Source organism: Castanea sativa, chromosome 7, assembly GCF_040712315.1.
Source record: "Castanea sativa cultivar Marrone di Chiusa Pesio chromosome 7, ASM4071231v1".
Lineage (NCBI taxonomy): Eukaryota > Viridiplantae > Streptophyta > Magnoliopsida > Fagales > Fagaceae > Castanea > Castanea sativa.
The window spans coordinates 1,279,503-1,298,880 of NC_134019.1; the positions used below are offsets into that span (position 1 = coordinate 1,279,503).

At 33.5% G+C, this 19,378-nt stretch overlaps 2 protein-coding genes across 2 annotated transcripts; one reads left to right on the forward strand and one right to left on the reverse strand.

The window, feature by feature from the left end:
* The first annotated feature begins 4,332 nt into the window (after positions 1-4,332).
* LOC142643386 (uncharacterized) lies at positions 4,333-10,535 on the forward strand. The gene is made up of 6 exons (XM_075817996.1): positions 4,333-6,265; positions 7,731-8,164; positions 8,305-8,466; positions 9,283-9,358; positions 9,689-9,844; positions 10,047-10,535. Exons 1-6 carry the CDS (start codon positions 4,457-4,459, stop codon positions 10,173-10,175), a joined length of 2,766 nt encoding a protein of 921 aa, XP_075674111.1. The 5' UTR covers positions 4,333-4,456; the 3' UTR covers positions 10,176-10,535.
* Positions 10,536-14,685: 4,150 nt separating this feature from the next.
* LOC142642354 (GCN5-related N-acetyltransferase 6, chloroplastic) lies at positions 14,686-17,404 on the reverse strand. Its single transcript, XM_075816707.1, has 9 exons — positions 17,072-17,404; positions 16,746-16,971; positions 16,581-16,633; positions 15,994-16,030; positions 15,832-15,897; positions 15,524-15,628; positions 15,267-15,420; positions 15,083-15,159; positions 14,686-14,983 (listed from the first exon to the last, which is right to left on the reverse strand). The coding sequence occupies exons 1-9, from the start codon at positions 17,206-17,208 to the stop codon at positions 14,918-14,920; spliced, it is 921 nt and encodes a 306-aa protein (XP_075672822.1). The 5' UTR covers positions 17,209-17,404; the 3' UTR covers positions 14,686-14,917.
* Positions 17,405-19,378: the final 1,974 nt, after the last annotated feature.

Consider the following 19,378-nt stretch of genomic DNA (forward strand, 5'->3'; position numbering starts at 1 on the left):
GGGAGAAAAATGTGGATTCAAATGGATAGTTCAGAGATTCAAAAGATATATTCTTAGAGTTTTAATAGCTCTTCAAGGAAAAGAAAGAAAGAAACAAAATAAGAAAGCCAAGGTGGAGGAATTTGTCCCATATCCTTGAGATCATTCACAATATCACTTAGCCTCCAAAGAAACATATGCCAAAAACGTGCACACATCAGATATCACTCTCTCCCACAAAAATCCTCCTCACCTAATTATCTTGGAAGACAATGCCCAAGCAAAGCCACTTGGACTTAAGTTCCAAATCCCACAAGTCTTGTGCAAAAGCACTAAGTCAATGAGAATTGGGGACAGGATTTTCGTGGTTGAATCATTTTCATGAAATGCATTTACATATATGTATATGTATTAAAATGTATATTATAATATAAGAAACTAACAATTATTTGAAGATATGTGTATTGTATAGTATGTTTTTATGCAGGATCTATAGAGGTAAAGGGAAATGATAAAACTCTATTACATAATAAGCACGGAGAAAGATCGTATAGTTCAGAGAATCAACATTCTGAGTTCTTACAGGCCTAGTATCCCTAAGAACCACGACACCACGTCTAGGGTACCACGATATTACACTCGGGCTACCAAGTGAAGGAATTCTTTTAAATGTTTACACAATAAAAGATAAGCCTCAAATACTCTATTTCAATCTTCTTCTCATTGTGAATATTATGAATACTTATTTTACTTATTTCATAAGAGTAAATGGTCATTTTATGATACTAAAACATTTATAATGGTATTTTATTGCTTAGGAGGAATCGTGTTTTGCGTTTAGGAGATTTATGTGACTTGCACACAACTTAGTTCGTAATTAGCCCCTATTTAGTTGCGGTGAACCCACCCAGTCTACCAAACAACAAGTAAAGGGCTCAGGATCTTTGTTTTTACTTGGGCCTGGGTACTGTCAAAAAAAAGGACCCTCACACACAATAATAAAACTCTAAATACTATAGAATGAAAGCATTTTAAATCACAATTAAAATATATTTCCTAAAAAATAATATTTTTTAAATTTGAAAGAAAAATTAGTTATTTTATATGATTTTTTATTTTCATAATTGGTATGTGCATATGAAACGTTTGTTTATTGGGAAATATATTAATTTTAAAAATTAATAAACCTACTAAGGCAACGGTGTTCAGCCTTACAGCTACTTCCAAAGGCTTCAGGAAGGGGTCGATGGAACAAGTATCCAGACCAACAATATGATCCATACGTGGAAGATAGAGAGAGGAGGAATGATAATATAAAAGGGAGAGGAGACACTCAAGCAATAGGATTGGGGGAGAGAGAAAGGAAAATACTGTAAACTAAGGAACAATATTTGTAATCTGTTATTAAGGGGGAGAGAGTCATATAAAGAAGAGTTAGCTTCCTCGGATTGAGTCCGAAGGATGATTTACCTTATACAAATTTGTTTCTATTGTGATCTTAGCCCATTATAATTGGTATATAAACTCATTAGAACCTAGATTTCAAACTCACTTTCTATAAATTAATTGTATTGGACTCTTTGGACCTATTCCCTCACTATTTTGGGCTTAGGCACAAAACGTGTTCCTACTAATAATAAACATGCGTTTGAATCTTGCCTACCAAAAAAAAAAAAAAAATCCAATTAATATATTGGCTCGATTGTAACCAATAATCAACATGTAGTCTCTCTCAAAAACAATCAACACGTAGTGATGCCATCTATCTCAAATTCCGCGAATATATAATGCTTAATAGAATGTTTGAAGGAGGAGTAAGTTTAAGAGTTGGATGTGAAGTATAAAGTCAAAAAAATGATAATCACAATAATTACGTAACCTTATCTCTCAAAAAAAAAAAAAAAAGATTTCGTGACCGTGTATCTTATCTATATGGTTCAAATGGAGCCTTTACCTTTATTTTCATGTTTCAATCAAATTCAAGACTTTCTAATGTATAAGAGTAACATTTATGTATTCAATCATTTTGGCAGCAAAGACAATAATGCATGACAGTGGTGATAGTTTGAAAATTTGATGCAAGTAATTATTTTATTCAACTAAGTCATAAACTCCTTCTCAATATCACACCTTAGTAATGTGATATTGAGAAAAGGCTTATCACTTATTTCACAATACCAACTACTGCGTGCAGTTTTGGTATTGACATGTGACTGTATTTACTTATTTCATCCCCTTCCCTTAAATATGTGTTTGTCTTAGATAGTATTATTTATCTAAAAAAAAGAACCGGGTGTTATGTGTATATTAAATAAATTGTTAAATTATAACAAATGAGAGCAAACCGAAAAGTTTTAAAATTGGTAAGAAATTGATGCTATTACATGATATCATCACTTATATTTGAATTTCAATTCTGACCTTCTAAGACTACTTCCTCAAACAAAAAAACAAAAAATCTAAGACTGAAACTGATGTGTCAGTGAAAAGAAAATTGATTTCATTTTTTTTTTCTTTCACTTAAATGATCATTTAATTAGGTTTTAAAATAAAAATATTCTAATAGGACTAATCACCTTGAGATTCGACCATCCCATTAAATTAAAATGTTTCTAAGGACGTGGATTTTAGATTAGTTTATCAAGAAATTCCAAGGATTCTCATTCTACATCAATAAAGGAGATGTGTTTAAATGCTGTCTAGAAAAAAAAAACAATAATTTAATTGATATATTGGCTTAAAAGAGTTGGATTTGAAAGTGTAAAAGCTAAAAAATGATAATTACAATGCTTAAGTGACCGTGTATATATGTGGAATGGTTTAAGTGGAGCAGAGCCTTTACCTTTAATTTCATATTTCAGTCAAATTAGATTTTTTATTTATTTATAGAATGTAGAAATTATATTCTAACCTAATTTAAGTGTATATATATAACATTGTACTTTATAAAATACAAAAGTAACCTATATGTATTTAAAAAATGTGACAGCAAAGACGATAACGCATGACACTGATTAATAATTTGAAAATTTTATATCACTAATGATTTTTAGTCAACCAAGAATTAGGCGTTACGTATATATTAAAGAAATTGTCAAATATAACTAATGAGAGTAAACAGAAAAGTTTTAAAATTGGTAAGAAATTGTTGTTATTACATGATATTATTACTAAGGATACGTTTGGTAGATGATAATAGATACTGTAATATAATAGTTATTTTTTATGGTTTAACTATTCAATAGTTTGATTACGTTTTTATTATAAGAAATAATCATTTCTTATAAATAACTATTCTTCAAAATTAGGAATAATTATTCACTTCTAAAAAGGTTGTAATAGCTATTCCTAGTAGGCTTATTAATTTCTAAAATTAATATATTTTCAAATAAACGAACTTTCATTACCAAAAAAAAAACTTTCCATATGCACATAATAATTATGAAAATAAAAAATCATAAAAAATAACTAATTTTTCTTTCAAATTTAAAAGAAATTATTTTTTAGAAAATATATTTTAAGTTTGATTTAAAATACTTTCGTTCCATTGTATTCAGAGCATTATTATTGTGTTGTCATCAAACAAATGAATAGTAATAAGTGCTTCATTACAACATCTTGTATTTTTTATAATACCTATTCCTATTTTTATATAATTACCATTATAGTATATCAAATGTGCTTTTATATATGAATTTCAATTCTAACTTTTCAATCCTTTAATCAGGATTTATAAAATTTTATTAAAAAAAAAACTCCAATAAGAGTAATCACCTCGAGGACCCATCTGTCCCATTAAGTTAAGCGTTTCTTCGGAAGTGTTCTTTCGACTAGCTTATCAAGAAAAATTAAGAACAATTATTTCCATCAATAAAGGATATGCGTGCAAACACCACCTTTAACCAAAAAAAACAAAAAAAATCTCAATTGATATACTTGCTTTTTTTTTTTTTTGATAAACAATTGATATACTTGCTTGGTAAAAAAAGACAATTATAAAGTATAAGATTCCACCTATTTCAAGAGCTACGAGCGGTTTGGTCTAAGAGTTTGAATACATATTTTCAATTTTTAAACAATATTACACGCATTTTTACATATTTTTCATCCACACTTATTTTTAAAAAATACAAACAATGTTACCAAACGGATAAAATTGGAGGATTCTCAATTTTTATTTTTAATTTTATAAAAATACCTATAAAATTTGATTTTTTTTTCTTATAAAAAAAAAGTTTAATATAAAAAATAATAGTTATTATTATTATTATTATTATTATTATTATTATATACACTCTGGCGGGAAATTGCAACATCGTATATGAGAAGTTTTGGTTGTTTGTCAGTACCAAACCCAAAGAACCCCAAAAACCTAATAACACCTTTTTTCTTTCTTTCCATACATAGAGATTGAGATAGAGATAGAGATAGAGATTGAGAGCTCTTTCTCATTTTTAGTATCTATCATCCATCATCAATGAAGGTCCTAAGGTCTCGTAAAATAGTCCCTTTAACTACAACACCCAATACCAATACCAAAAGGAAAGCCAAAACCAAAACCAAAACCAAAATCGAGCCCTCCACTCCCACCCAAATACAAGAACCCATTCTCCAATCTCCTACTCCTACTCCTACTCCAACACCCATGTCTCCTGCATCAATCGGGCTTGGATCCGATTCGGTCTCCGTTGCTGGGGTTACTCGGCGGCGAAGTCTCCGTCTCGTTTCTAAATCCGGCGAAAAAGGCACCGAGGAGGATAAAGGTGGGGTTTTTGTGGGTAATGGAGAAATGGGTATTATTGATTCCTTGGATTTGGGTTTTGCTGGATTGAGTGTGAAAGCCTCCGACGAAGATTTATCTAATAAGGGCGGTTTAAGGGGTTTACGCGATGATGGGTTTAATAGGAAATTGAGTATTGACCTTAATGTGTTAGGTTCCGCTGAAGAGGAGGAGGAAGAGGAAGAGGAGGGTTTAAGGGGTTTTGGTGAAGTTGGTTTAGGTTCTAATTTGGGAATCGATACTACTACTACTGCTACTACTACTACTACGCCCAGGTCTAATAAGAGTGTCAAGGAGGAGCCAAAAAGGAAGAGGAGATTGAGTATTGATCTGAATGTGCTAGGGTCGGAAGATTTGGTGGAGGATGAGGAGAATAGTAAAGGGTATTTGAGTTTGCGGTCCGGGAAGAGGGTTGTGAAGAAAAGAATGAGTGGAGATGTTGATGGAGGAGGAGGAGGAGGAAGGGAAGTGATTGATCTTGAGATTGAGACTGGTGATAGGAGGCTTAGAAGAGAGGAAAAGGGGACAGGGAAGTTAGCCCTGGATGATTTAGAGGCAAATAATGGTGTTCAAGTAGGGGAATTGGATTTGGATTTGGATTTGGAATGTGCAGTGGATTTGCTTAAGTTGAATAATGCGGGGCAAGGGAGTGGAGGAAATGAAAAGGGGAAGAGAAAGTTGGGTGGTGCTAGTGATGGGGGTGTTGATGAGAATAGTGCTAATAAGAGCAGAAGGAGATATAGCAGGGAAGAGAAAGGGAAGAACAAATTGGTTCATGATTCTTCATTACCGAATGGTGGTGAGAAATTGGAGTTGAGTTTGAGTTCTCAAGTTAAGAATTCAGATAAAGATGTTATTTTGTTGGATGAAACCAGAATAGGGAACGCTAATGAAAGAGAAATGGCGGATAATATAGCATCATTGGATCAAACCAAAGTTGGGAAGGCTAACACAAGAGAGATTGACTCAAGCAGAAGGGATTACATGGAACGGTTCCGAGAGATAGCCAGGGAAAATGCCTCTAGGTTTGCTCATTTTTCTTCTCAAGAGGAAGAGGAGAACAATGTGCCTACTGAGGCTGAAGCAGAACCAGAAATCGAAGATTGGCCAGGACCCTTCTCCACAGCTATGAAGATCATTAGAGATCGGGAAACTAAAAATAAGCGAGTGGAGACTTCCTCTTCAGACAAGAGCAAACCTGTACCAGTGATATGGACACCGAGATATGGCCAAAATCACAGAAAGCCCATGGTTCCCTCACTGAAAGAACTATGTTTGATAGTTCTTTCCCAGAATGCTGATGCAATTGCTTCACTTGAAAATGTCCCAGATGCCTTGAAGCACAAGCTGAGTCAGTTGCTATGCGATTCTCGCAGAATGAACAATCATGTTTTTGAGCTTCTTATTCGTGGATCACCTTCAGAGGTTCGCTTAAGGGATTGTTCGTGGCTAACGGAGGAGCAGTTTACAGATTCTTTTCAGACGTGTGACACCAGCAATCTAACAGTATGTTCAAGTTATCATATGATATGTTGCTACTATCTCCAAATCTCAGTTATATTATTACTTGAATTCCTGGCATAGTATGTTTAATGGGACTCTTCTTCATAATTGCAATAGAATAGTGTTTAATGATTGGCAAAAGGCTAAGTTCTATAATGTTCACGCATGTGGGAGGTTCAGGTTTAAATCTTGTCTTGAGGTTTGCTCATATTTGTTTGGGACATGTTTATAGAGTAGGAAATTATGGGATACTTGAAACCAACATATTTAAGCAACTAAACGTTAGATTTCCATGTGTATTATCATGATGATCTGACCAATTGTAATTGATTCATATCGATGTAGTTTATGATGTTCATTTGGTACATTTTATTAATATACATTACTGTTAAACACCAAAGTTCTGTGCGCTGGATCATAATCCCTGAGCAAGGGTGCAGGTTAAATTCTCTGGTCTGCTTCATATATTTCATTCTATGACTTGATTATGCTAAAACATTTTGTTTATTGGCTTTTTTCTTTTTAGTTAAAGCTGCTTGTGAATGCAATATTGGTAGAAATGCCTGCTCTTATGGAATTCTGGCACTCTCCTATGCTTCTGTTATACTTGGGAACATTCAAGATTAATTAATCTATTTAGTCATAATTGCAGTAAAGTATGAGTAAATTGCAGCTGTATGCTGGTGTGTTACTGCAAAAATTATGATGCTAGACATGACATATCTCTACCTCTCCCAGAAATATTGATGCTTGATCTGCATTTGAGATGTCTTTTGTTTCTCCATGTTGTCCTCAATTTTGTTCCATCACCAAAGCTCCATTTGGGGTTTACTAACAGTGCTTTTGGATGCACTGTGCCACGGGAATGCAATGGAGGGAATGGTGGAACTCCATTGCATATAGGAGAAGGGAATGGACATCCATTCCCTTAATAAATGTTCTGCTGGGTGGAACGTTCTGTTCCCCTCGTTAATTTAGGGAAATGAGATAAATGTTTGCATCCCTATTTTTATTAACACAATTACAATATAATCGGTGTAATAGTATAATTATATGTTTCTTTACTTTCCTATTTATTTTATAAACTCCCAAACACACTTAAGGAGAAAAACTAACCTCATTTCCTTATGATTTTCCCATTTCATTCCATCATTTTCCTTTATAAACGTCAAAACACAGTGTACTGTGAAGTAATTGCAAAGAGTAGCTCTGAATCAGTTGTGGACTTAATAATGGGTTTACTTTTGAAAATTTTATCTGTGTATTATTTCAGAATTTGTGTTGAATGTATTAACAAGTTTCTGTGTGCAAGCTTAGTTTTGCAGTGTTACTGTTCATACAACGATGATCTTCTTCTGGAAGGTTATAGCTGTTGTTAACTAATAATGGGTTTCCATTTATTTTGAGGGAATAATATTGTTGTGACTTGAACACTTGATAAGCCAGATTCATTAATTTGTGGAATCAGGTGCTACAACTTGACCAGTGTGGGCGCTGTATGGCAGATTATGTATTACCTTCTACCTTAGCTCGGTCATCAAATAGCTTGGCTGCATTAACTACTTTATCCCTCAGTGGTGCATGTCGTCTTTCAGATGATGGGCTAAGTAAACTTGTTTCTTCTGCCTCTGCTTTAAGATCATTAAATCTCAGCCAGTGTTCCCTTCTCACCTCCTCCGGTATTGACACTTTAGCTGATTCATTGGGATCAGTTCTTAGAGAATTGAATCTTACTGATTGTCAAAGCCTCGATCCTATGCTTATCTTGCCAGCATTGAAGAAGTTTGAACAACTACAAGTATTATCATTAGCAGGTATTCAAAATGTAGGTGATGATTTTCTCAAGGAATTCTTGACTGCTCGTGGTCACAATATTAAGGAGCTTGTTCTGGCTGATTGTGTGTATGTCTCTTTAACACTCTTCTAATAAAAAATTCCTTGATTATCTTTAATTTTAGATATGAACATTCTTTCATTTAGTTACCTAGAAAATGTTTGACACTTATTCCTTCAATTTTGCTGGGTGTTCCAATTTTGTGCAGAAAATTGACAGATTCTTCCTTTAAAGTCATCTCCGAAACCTGTCCGGGATTATGTGCGATTGATCTTGTAAACTTAAGCAAATTGACAGATTTTGCTATTGGATATCTTGCAAATGGCTGTCGCGCAATTCAAAAATTAAAACTGTGCCGCAATTCATTCAGGTTTTTACTTTTTATAGTTTAAGTTAATATTTTCACTTTCTTTTTCCTGTACAATAGAATGTAATGCATCGTCACAATGGATTGGTTATCCCTAGATACTAGCGATGTTAATAAAATTATATTTGTTAATATTTGTGGTATATTGCTTCTTTAATGCATTGGGGAGCCGGAAAAGTGAAAAAACTTGCTGCAAGCAAGCTAAAGCTTAAAGAAATCTGCTAAGGGAGAATAATCCCAGCAATATTTACATACAGGACCTTGCCTTTGAATTTTTCAAATTTATAAGTGGTAGGAAATACAAGCTTTACTCTCATTTGCATGGAGCATACTTCATAATTAATTAGCCAAATTTTTCTGTATGGATAGTATTATGAAAATCTGGTTTTTGCTCTTTAAAATTCGTGGTTTCTTGGGTTTAATGTTTCTTAGAAAGTGAAGTTTAGAGAAAAAATAGTCTGGTGGAACATTTACTTTTAGGCACTGCATGGCTGAATAAAAGAAGTATTCGAAAATGCTGAGGACGTGACGTATAGTCAAAAAATTATTTTTGGAGTGTGAAGGTTGTTTCTGGTACAGGGTGTATGAAGGTTTTGTTTTGTTTAGTTTTTTTTTTTTTTTTTAAACTTTCAGGGCATCTTCTCCTATGTACTTATAAACACCGTACTATTTGTACTCCAATCGCCTGAATGATTTCTAGTTTACCTTGTTTTGGTTATCATTCTGTTGATTTCATATTAAATTGTTAGATGCTCACCGAGCACAGGCTTGACATCGTCTCAGTGATGAACCAACTGAATAATTTTTTCTGCATGACAGTGATGAAGCTATCGCTGCATTCCTTGAAACCTCTGGAGATTGGTTGAAAGAGCTTTCACTAAATAATGTCAAGAAGGTAATTCATTTGCCTCTTTGTCTCTCTCACACACATCCCCTCTCATATGGGCATGCTCATAAAGGTACTTCAAAATTGATTCAAATGTGTGTGGTTCATACAAGGCTTTGCATAAGCAAAACTGATTGCTGCTTGTGTTGGTATTTAGTAATGATTTGTGCTTGAATTTCCTGCTTTATGTGCCAGTCTTTGGCCAATTTGTGTTATAATAACTTCATTGCCACTTTGTTTAATTCCAGCCCTTCAGTTGAATGGGTCTGTTGAAACCAGGCCTATTTAACTGTAAATGATGTTCTCTTATTTCTGTCTGGGACTTGTGTGGTTATTCAGGTTGGCTACAACACAGCTGCATCACTTGGCAGGCGTTCAAAAAGGTTGCATACTCTGGATCTATCTTGGTGCCGAAATTTGACAGATGAGGCTGTGGGTTATGTTGTAGACAACTGCTTATCATTGAGGGTGCTCAAACTTTTTGGATGCACTCAGGTATCTATTTCTGGACTCACTTCCTGGACAGAGATGCAGAGTTTTTGAATTATGATCAGTTTTATATCCACTCTGAGGCTTGTTCTGAAATTTTCAAAACTTTATTCTGAAATTTTCAGAACTTTATTTAATAGGATCTAAGATTATTTGACAAGAAGATTGATTTCAAGATGTGATAACTCTCTCTTTTTTTTTTTTCCAGATTACGAAAGTTTTTCTCGATGGCCACTCTAATCCAGATGTACAAATCATTGGCTTGAAGATGTGCCCAGTATTGGAACATGTCCAGGTGCCTGATCATGAAGGAGGTCCATTGCTTTATTACTCATAGTCTTCTCGAATCTGATCTCAATTTGGATCATCAGACATAATATTATAACTAACATCATACAGCAGCTAGAGACATAGAATAACAAAAGTTACTCAAGATGTTAAAGCATATATGAGTGGAAAACTCCTTAAGCAGTGTTCTTTTTGCCCTGTACCTGTCTAGTCTTGTTACTTGCTTTTGTAATTGATTACAGTATTGTACTGTGTAACTGAACTGAACTTAACTGCAAATGTTGATATTTTGTAATCATCCGCATGATTCCAGTTAGATGCTTTCTTTAGCAATTCTTGTGGACAGACTTTTATAACAAGAAGTTTTTATTGGAGATCTTTCAATAAATTGTCTTATCTTGTGAGACTATCTTGTTTTAGAAAAAGTTTGGAGACACTCTTGCACACACTTGCCACATCTAGTAGATGTGTTGGGTGGAGATTGTTTAATTTTCACAAGTACTATTGGTGGTTCCATTGTGTTAGTAATATAATTCAATCACAAATTGACCAATGTGCAAGCAATGTCGAAATGTTTGGAAAAATGTGCTCGGCTAAGAAAGCTCATCTAAAAGCAGGAGCCAGGGACTATTATGGGGCATTCTTTGGAGAGGCTCTGAGAAGAGCGGAAAAGTTTACTCTCACAGTTCAGCTCAATTGAGTCCTCTCAATGTCATAGGGACAGAATGGCCGTTCCATGTTTTATAGTGAATTTTTTAATGTGGCTCTGGACTCTACTACTGTAGAAGTCCCTCACAGCAATAGATGTAGGCGAATGTGATTGTTCATTAGGTTTTTTATGGTAAAAGTAAAACTTTAACAGCGAGCATCAAATGCCACATGGTTGATCTTTAAGATCAACTAAATACCCAGATGGTCTGGCCATAAAGACCCTCTCCATGGTTGTGGAGGAGTTAACACACAAAGAGAGTCACGAGACGAGATTACAACAACCCCCATCCATCCGTCCATCCTCCAGAAAAAAGAAAAAGAAAAGCAAACCTTGCTACACTTCTTAAACTGCATTAGTAAAAATGTCATGTTAACTGATGCTCTTAGGGCAATTGTTAATAAACTATATTAGGAAAGTTTTAACATAACTTTTATGGAAAATATAAAAAGTTGTCAACAAAATCAATTACTTTATCAATAAAATATAAAAAAGTTATGTTGTGTTTTAGATTACTACATGTTGATCTTTTTTGACCTTTTGCTAGCTATCAATTAAGCCACGCATTGTTGAAGTAAATGTTATTGTTGAAGCAGTAAGCCGCTCATTGTTAAAGTAAACTACATGTTGATTTAGTTTCAACCTAAACGGTGCGCTAGCTGTTTTTTAAAACTAAACGTCGTTTTTCTTGTTAGCCATACTTTCATGTTAAACATTTAATTACACTTATTAAACTTAATATCATAGAAGATCACAAAATTTGTTAAAATGTTGTTTCTTTAATTCTGAATGTGGTTTTGTTTTTCTATGCGTATTAACTTTTTCCTTCTTAAATTATAGATTAGCTTTACGAACTGTTTTGCTATTTAAATCATGAGTTCAAATCTTCTATTTTACTTTTCCTATTTTACTTTATTATCCACTAATAAAAAACTTGTCACATGTCCAACCTACTTAATTAATTTATAATTTTATACTTTTCTTATTCTATTACATAAAATAAATAAATAAATAAAACCCAACACATACACTACCACCACTGACCTTCGTGATTAATAATCAACCTCATGACTATACGTGAATATTTTTCAGCGTTACTTTTGTTGTGACAATTACCATTTACCACTAATTAATATGCCCTATATATGTATTAGTATTAATTAGAGGGAAAACGTAAAAGAAGGTGGCCGGAGTTATAATTACATGGAGCCCAAACACGTCTATCAATCTTTCCATGCAAACCCAATATAAAATGCTCTCGAGTCTTGTCTTGTAGACTTGTAGTGTCAAGCTTTGATAAAATTATCCTAGCTACTAGCTTAGCTTGTCGATATATACGGTATGTGCTTGGATTGGACAAGGACAAGAATAAGGTTTGAGCTTTGGAATTTAAAAGAAGGGCCCCTGAGCTGAGAAGCCACATTATTGGTTTGGTTAAGCTTTTACTATACCATTACAATGTGGGACTAGGATCTTCGAGTTTTAAAGTAGGTAAAGGCAAAGACTGATTGCTAGCGAGTACTGTAAACTGTAAAGGAAAGAAAATTGGATTTTGTCGAGTTTCGGGGGAGAACGTCAACCTGCCTGAAGGAGCTACCTTAAAAGGCTATTGGATTCACAGTTTGGGAAGTGAACTTTCAAATGGAAGAGTGAAAGGAGATCGAGTTTGAAACGATAATTGTACGGACCGAGAACAGCAGGCCGTTCTCGAATTGCAGGCCCACTTATTGATTAGTTTTGGCCCATTTTAGCCCACTTAGCCGAATCCGGCGGAGCTGGCTGAGCATATAATTAAGCACCAAGACATGTTGTGAAAAAGAGGTAATGCTTTAGGAGAATCTGCCTACCGAGTTATTAGGAGGTTATGTCAATAGCAAGAAGGGAATTTTCTCTGATCAATGATATGATACAGAGGAACCACTGGCATGTGGAATATTCTTTGTATGGATTGAAGAGAATCCTTGTTTTATTGAACAAGCTCTCTTCCATGATGTTTTGTTTATCTTAAGACCACTCTATTTTGACACTTAATAAAAATGTTAAATACGAGAAATACAAAAATTTGGGTTTAACAAAAATAACAGTTATACTACATACACAATATTTTCACAACAAATTTTATGCAACAAGCTGTTATTGATGGGTAAAAAGTAATGTCAGTATTAGCCCAAAATTAGAATTAGTAACAACTAACCTAACCTTTTTTTTTTTTTTTGTTATGGGAAGATAGCATAAACTCTATTAATAACGGAAAGCAACAAGTACATCATGGAAAAAAGCTTGTTCAATAAAATAAGGATTCTCTTCAATCTATACGGAGAAGTCTTTAATGTCAAGGACATGTTTTGCTAGTAAATGAACGGGCCTATTCCCATTGCATTTTTGTAAAACTACTACTCTCTTCCTTTCAACTTTCAACTACCTCTTGTCTCTTGAATTTCTGCTCTCTTTCTTTTGAGCTCAATCTCATTCTTACTCTGATCCTTAGTCTCGCCAAAACCTCGTCTCCATAACCCTTAACACCTTCACCTTGGCCTCCAACTTAGCTCCCACCATGGACTATATATGCAGGAACACATTGCAACATGACCCGTGGCCGTGGGGGTGTGGCACTTGATTTATAATTGGTTAGCTTTAGGAGATTATACTAGTTCATCATATGGAACAATTGCAATTGATTTTATTTCTTTTTTGGCATTCTTTGTAGCACAGCGTCTGATGTTTCTAAACTATAAATTAAAACAACACTGTACTAAAGAAGAATATGTTAATTGCTGAAGATTTTGATTTGTAACAGTTCCTTGCCACTCTCTACCAACTTCTGCATTAAACCATCCAGCTCTCCTCGGAGGTTTCAAGGATCGCCATCTTCAAGTCACTAAAATCATTACTTGGCAACCACCTACAATTCCCTTTGTTACCCTTAACACACATGGTAGTTCACTAGGTAATCGAAGATCATTGAAGTGAGAGGTTGGGGGGGGGGGGGGGGGGTATTAGAGATCACCAGGGCTGTTGGATTAAAGGATTTTCTCTTCACATTGGTTATTCAACTAATCATTACTTGGCCCCCAAGGAGTGCCATACGGACCTTTTGTTTCTAGACACCCATCTGGGGTGGTTAATGGAGAGAACTGTACTAGACTCTTATTATAATAAATAAGTCCCTCTTTCTACCAAGAAGGTATAAAGGACCTTCTGTTAACTTTAGGTTAAGATTATTATTATTTTGCAGATTTTTAGGTTATGATTATGATTTGTAACATCATAAAGTCCGAGTGAAATGGACTTCATGTCTACAGGAAAATGAAGTTCCATCTGTTTAGAACTGCATGTCGTTTTAGATATACATACATACATATATATATATATATATATATATATATTTTTTTTTTTTTTTTTTTAATTTACTTTTTGTAAGCAACACATTTTTGTTAAATATCATAGAGAGTTTGTTTGGACAGTATTTTACCATTGTCAGATTTTCCATGCACTCTCCTCCCACTTAATTTCTCATTCTACTGCTGCTTCTGCTTCACAAATTGTTTATATATTGTAGTTCCTGTTGTATGTGGTGAGACTGATTTTCTTATGTAAAATCCATTTTTATTTCTTTGGTCAACTTTCCTTTTGTTCTATAACAGTTTATTCTTCTACCACATGCCCTGCTGATGGGCTGCGCACATTAAACTGCCTTATCAGATTAGTTAAAAGTATTACACTTCTTTGTTCACCACAAAGGAGCTGTTATTATCATCCCTTGATTTCAAAAGATGAATTCATATCAGATTTTACTATGAACTTGGGAAAAAAGAAAGAACGAAACCCTTTCAAATGCAGAACACATTCCTTTGGAAGCAGAGAGCCTACAATTTTGTAATATATTCATTACATTTAAAGTAATATTGTTATAATGGGTTCTGCAGGATATGATGACTAACAAGTCATTCTTACAGGAACTTGGAAATCACCATCTCAATTACAGATTGCCTATTAACATCAAGAATTCTACAATCTGTGTGTACATTGACTCTTTGTCATCGTACCAAAAAAAAAAGGAATAGATTGTGTTGAATGAATTTCTATGTCTTCAAACAAAGCAAGAAAGTTTGGTCTTCTACCAATTGAGAGCTTGCCTCTTCCACAATCTAGTCAAGAATGCAAAAGCTCTATCAGCCCTTCAGCTATAAAAAGAAAAAGCCCAAAAAAGAAGCTAGAAGTAGAATACATGTAATCATCCACATTACCTCAAAGCCCATCTTTTGGTAAAGTTCCAGAGCAGGTATGTTGCTTCTATGCACATGTACATATACCTGTTCCACGCCTGCCATAGAAGAACAGATCAGAAGAGAAATTTTTCTTAACATCTACTCTATATCAGACAGTTTATAAGTTTTATATTGTAAAGAAAAGATGAATGTTTTGACTTACTCTCAGATTTGGCTGATTCAACAGCAAAATGTAACATGTTTCTTGCAATACCCCGACGACGTGCTGATTTGATCACACATAAGTTTGCAATATAACCATATTTATTTGGGTCTGTTCTATTAATGCTGCAGAAGAGATGAGCTCTCACCCTTTCCTGCAATAGCAATTAATTCCATTGCCAGGTTCAAGTTAGCCAAAGAACTAGATTAGACAGACAACACATAAAAGCTGCAAATGTAAACAAAAAACTATTGTACCCCAGGAAAAGTCTCTCCATGCAACATATACCGGATGCTCAAATCAAGGGTTCCAACTACACTTTTAATTACAGTGCGTTTTACATTCTTCACTTCCTTCATAACCTGATAAATTATATACCAGAACACTATCAGAAGTTTTGATTAGATCAAGCAACCAATGATTCAATAATCCTTTTTTCCCCAGCATAATAAAGAGAAGTTCTATTCTCCAATTAAACTCACCCTAACCAATGGGTTTTTAACCAATATTCGAACTAAATCAAACCAATGGGTATGATGACGAACTTAGTGGATTGGTTTCATACCGTGACAATGCAGGTGCATTTCTGCCCAATTTGGCCTCTACTGCGCCTTTTTATGGCATTAAACTCCTATAGAAACAAGAAGTACTAACTCAGAAATTCATGCAACAAATATATTCCACATATACACATGAACTAAAATAATACGAAGACATTAAGTCCTACCTGGTCAGCAAATTTCCTTTTGAAGTTATCTACATATCTGTGTTAATCAAGCACAGCTAGAATTAGCGGTCATTCTCAAACAATTTCCCCCCTTTTTTATGCATAAAATACAATTATCCTCATAAGACGCTACAAACATGCCAAATAGGCCACCATTTTCAGAGTTAAAAGAACAAATAAACTTTGGAGGCTTAAACATATCTAAAAACCAATCCTAATCCCTTTACATCTTTGTTTTCTCCATCAGCCACATTTGTCAGTTTCTCCAAAAAATTGGCAGTCTTTTTCTCCTCTTATGCTTGTGATTTAAAAAAAAAAAAAAAAAAAAAAATTGAACATATTATAATGTTACTTTCAATGACCCATTTGGCCTATCTAATGCCAATCTTTCTTTCTTTCCTTTGTTCTTTTTCCACAGGAAGAATTTGGGTTCAAATCATACTGTTTGTTTGTTCCAATTCACTAATTGAAGACAAGAAAGAAAGAAGATTTAAAAAAGAAAAAGAAAAAGACAAGATCAAATTGTTAAATCCCTCCTTCCCTTAATTTGTAACATATATAAGGATAATATAGAAGCAGAAGCATACCGTTCGTTAGCTCTATTTTCCCAATGACTCTCTGCTCTTAGCCATGCCGCTGTCTACCGCATAATAATAATAAAAACATAAAAAGTTTAAAAAAAAAAAAAAAAAAAAACAGTGGTGTCAAAGAAAGAAAATGAAGAAGATAAGATGGAATAATATATAGTATACCCAAAACTCTTCATCAAGAAGGGCCTGTCGCGCCACGTAGTGTCCAAACTTGAGTCTTTTTTGATCTGTACCCAATTCTTGATCCGACGGCTGCAGGCGGTCGAATCGGAAATCGGAGGACGAAGATGATGATGATTCCCAGTGAGGAATAATGGACACCTCTTCCTTCTTATTCTTCTTGCTCGTATTATAATTACCAAATGATGATTTTTTAGAATCCATTGCCCTGTGTCAGTGTCAGTCATTGTCACCAAAAAAAAACATTAAAACTAATTAACACATACATACATGGGTTGTTGTTGTGTTCATAAGAAAGAAAAACTCACATTGTCCAAGAAGCTGTTGTGACCCTTTGAAATTTAGTATGATTTGCTGCAGCAACAACAACAACAGCAGCAGCATCGCGGGGAAACCTCAAGAGTTCGGGTCTGTGAATCGAAATCGTGTTGGTGGCGGAGGACATATCTGCTTGCTTTCCAAGAATTTTGTTGAACTAGAAAAAGCAAAAAATGGGTGAGTCTGTGTTTGTGTCTGTGTCTGTGTCTGTGTCTGTTTGACCCTCCCTGCAGCAATAGAATAGAATAGAATTTTAGATGAAGCAGCTGATTTTTTTTGACTGAAAAACATGGTGCGCAAATAAGTACCCGTCATAACCGCCCAGTCAAAGACTCGAACACAAATATTATTATTATTTTTATAAAAGTTATCAGATAGAAATAGATAACAGGGGATTAAATTGATTATTTATTTTTAGAGAGTTTTAACTTATTACTTTCACTTTTGATGATAGCTCTTATTATTAGATTAAGATACCAATCAATTTTTCATGTAAGTGAGAATTAAACTCTAAATCTTTTATACAATTATAAGAGACTTTACTAATTGAATTAACTGGAATTCGAATTAGTTTAAAGAAAAGAAAAATATAATAAAAAATACAAAGTAATAATTAAAATAATATCAATCGAAATGTACTTTTCTCAACCAAGAGATAGTGATGAATTGAAAAAAGAAATTGAGGAAACCAAAGTCTTTGTGGAAAGAAAGTAAAAACTGAAATATGAAATATATACAAATAGAGCAAGGATTTTAAAGTTCATAACTGATAGTGTTTTTTTTTTTTTTTTATCAGATAGGGGATAGGGGATTAAGAAATTTGAATTCAAATAAAATAGGCTAAAGAAGTTAGGGAGCTGTATCTTTTTTTTTTTTTTTTTTTAATTTTTCTCCTTTTTGTTTAAATGAGGGATTAAAAATTTGAATTCAATTAACAGACAATCAATATGAGTTGGGTTGTAAGAATCTACTTTTTTTTTTTTTAATGAGAATAGCAGAATATGAATCTACTTTTATATAGAGATATAGAGAAAAGGTGGAGATAAGGATAAGGATAAAAGTCTTTTTTTTTTTAAAGCAGTCGGCTAAGGCCTGGTATTTGAATTTTTTTTTTTGAGAAAAATATTCGAATTTAAATAGAATAGGCATTGAATTGGAATGGATTACAATGTATATTTTTTTTAACCTTTTCAATTATTTATTTATGAATTTTAACGTGTATTTGAAAATTGAAAGTAGTATAGTGAGGTTAGTGTTTATTTTCCATAATTATTCCCAAGTTTTATCACTGTTTAAATATTTAAGATATAAAAGTATTTTCAAACCAAATAAAAATGCTGATGATTCTGTTAAAGAATAGAGATGAGTAGTTTGTCAGAATAGGATAAGATAAAGATAAGAAGTAGTAATAACTTATTTATTAAGTAAAAAATAGGTCTGTCCTTCCTGCTACTCCTATCCAAATTCCAGAAGTGCGAAAATCATGGGGTGGGTCCTACTATCATTTGGGAACAGCAAATCAGCAATTGCCACATGACAAGAAAAACAGGTAAAGGCATCAACTGTAGCTGGTGGCTTTGGAGCAAACACACACACAGATTGGTGTAGAGAAACCAGCAGCCAGCGGCTGTCATGCAATGCTTTTGGGTTTCATTGTCAGACAACTTGTAGATCCTTAACAACCCACTACACTAATTTCATTATTATGTAACCCGCCTCAAGATATTCACTTTATCTTTAATCAATAGGGAAGTTCAATTATTAATTTAATCCTATTATTGAATTTTTAGCACCAAAAAAGATTCCTTTTATTAAATAAAATTTAATTTAGTTTGTCAGTTATTAATTTTGTCAATTTAATTTCTTAACTTTCAAAACCAAGTTAATTTAATCCGATAATATCTTATTGTCTCCAAATAAATTCTATCAAAATTAGCTGATCTAGTATAGGGAACATAAATTAAAAGCTTTTTATTGAACATGTTAAAACTTCAAAATAGAATCAACTTCTAGTATTGATTCCATTGTACTTTTAATAACAATGCCTATTTAATAGTTGTGTGACTTGTTATATGATTTAACGAAGAATAATGCTAGAAATATAAATTATTTTATATTTTTTTTTAATAAATTGTTGATGTGGTGAGTGATTATTGGTAAATAAAAAAGTGATATTAATAGTGAGTCTAAATGAAAACCAATAAGAAGTAAGCAGCATCAATATTTTGTAAAAATATTGTGAAATAATTTGTGAAATAATTTGTGGTTGTAGTATTATATGTAAATGGTTTTATAAA

What these genes read in the sequence shown, in the direction of transcription:
- LOC142643386 (XM_075817996.1), top strand. Translation starts at nt 4,457, where the DNA reads ATGAAGGTCCTAAGGTCTCGTAAAATAGTCCCTTTAACTACAACACCC. An exon ending in CTGTGCCGCAATTCATTCAG is followed by an intron (nt 8,467 to 9,282) that starts GTTTTTACTTTT and finishes TCTGCATGACAG; the next exon opens with TGATGAAGCTATCGCTGCAT. An exon ending in AACTTTTTGGATGCACTCAG is followed by an intron (nt 9,845 to 10,046) that starts GTATCTATTTCT and finishes TTTTTTTTCCAG; the next exon opens with ATTACGAAAGTTTTTCTCGA.
- LOC142642354 (XM_075816707.1), bottom strand. Translation starts at nt 17,208, where the DNA reads ATGTCCTCCGCCACCAACACGATTTCGATTCACAGACCCGAACTCTTG. An exon ending in ACAACAGCTTCTTGGACAAT is followed by an intron (nt 16,972 to 17,071) that starts GTGAGTTTTTCT and finishes ACACTGACACAG; the next exon opens with GGCAATGGATTCTAAAAAAT. An exon ending in TTCTTGATGAAGAGTTTTGG is followed by an intron (nt 16,634 to 16,745) that starts GTATACTATATA and finishes ATTATGCGGTAG; the next exon opens with ACAGCGGCATGGCTAAGAGC.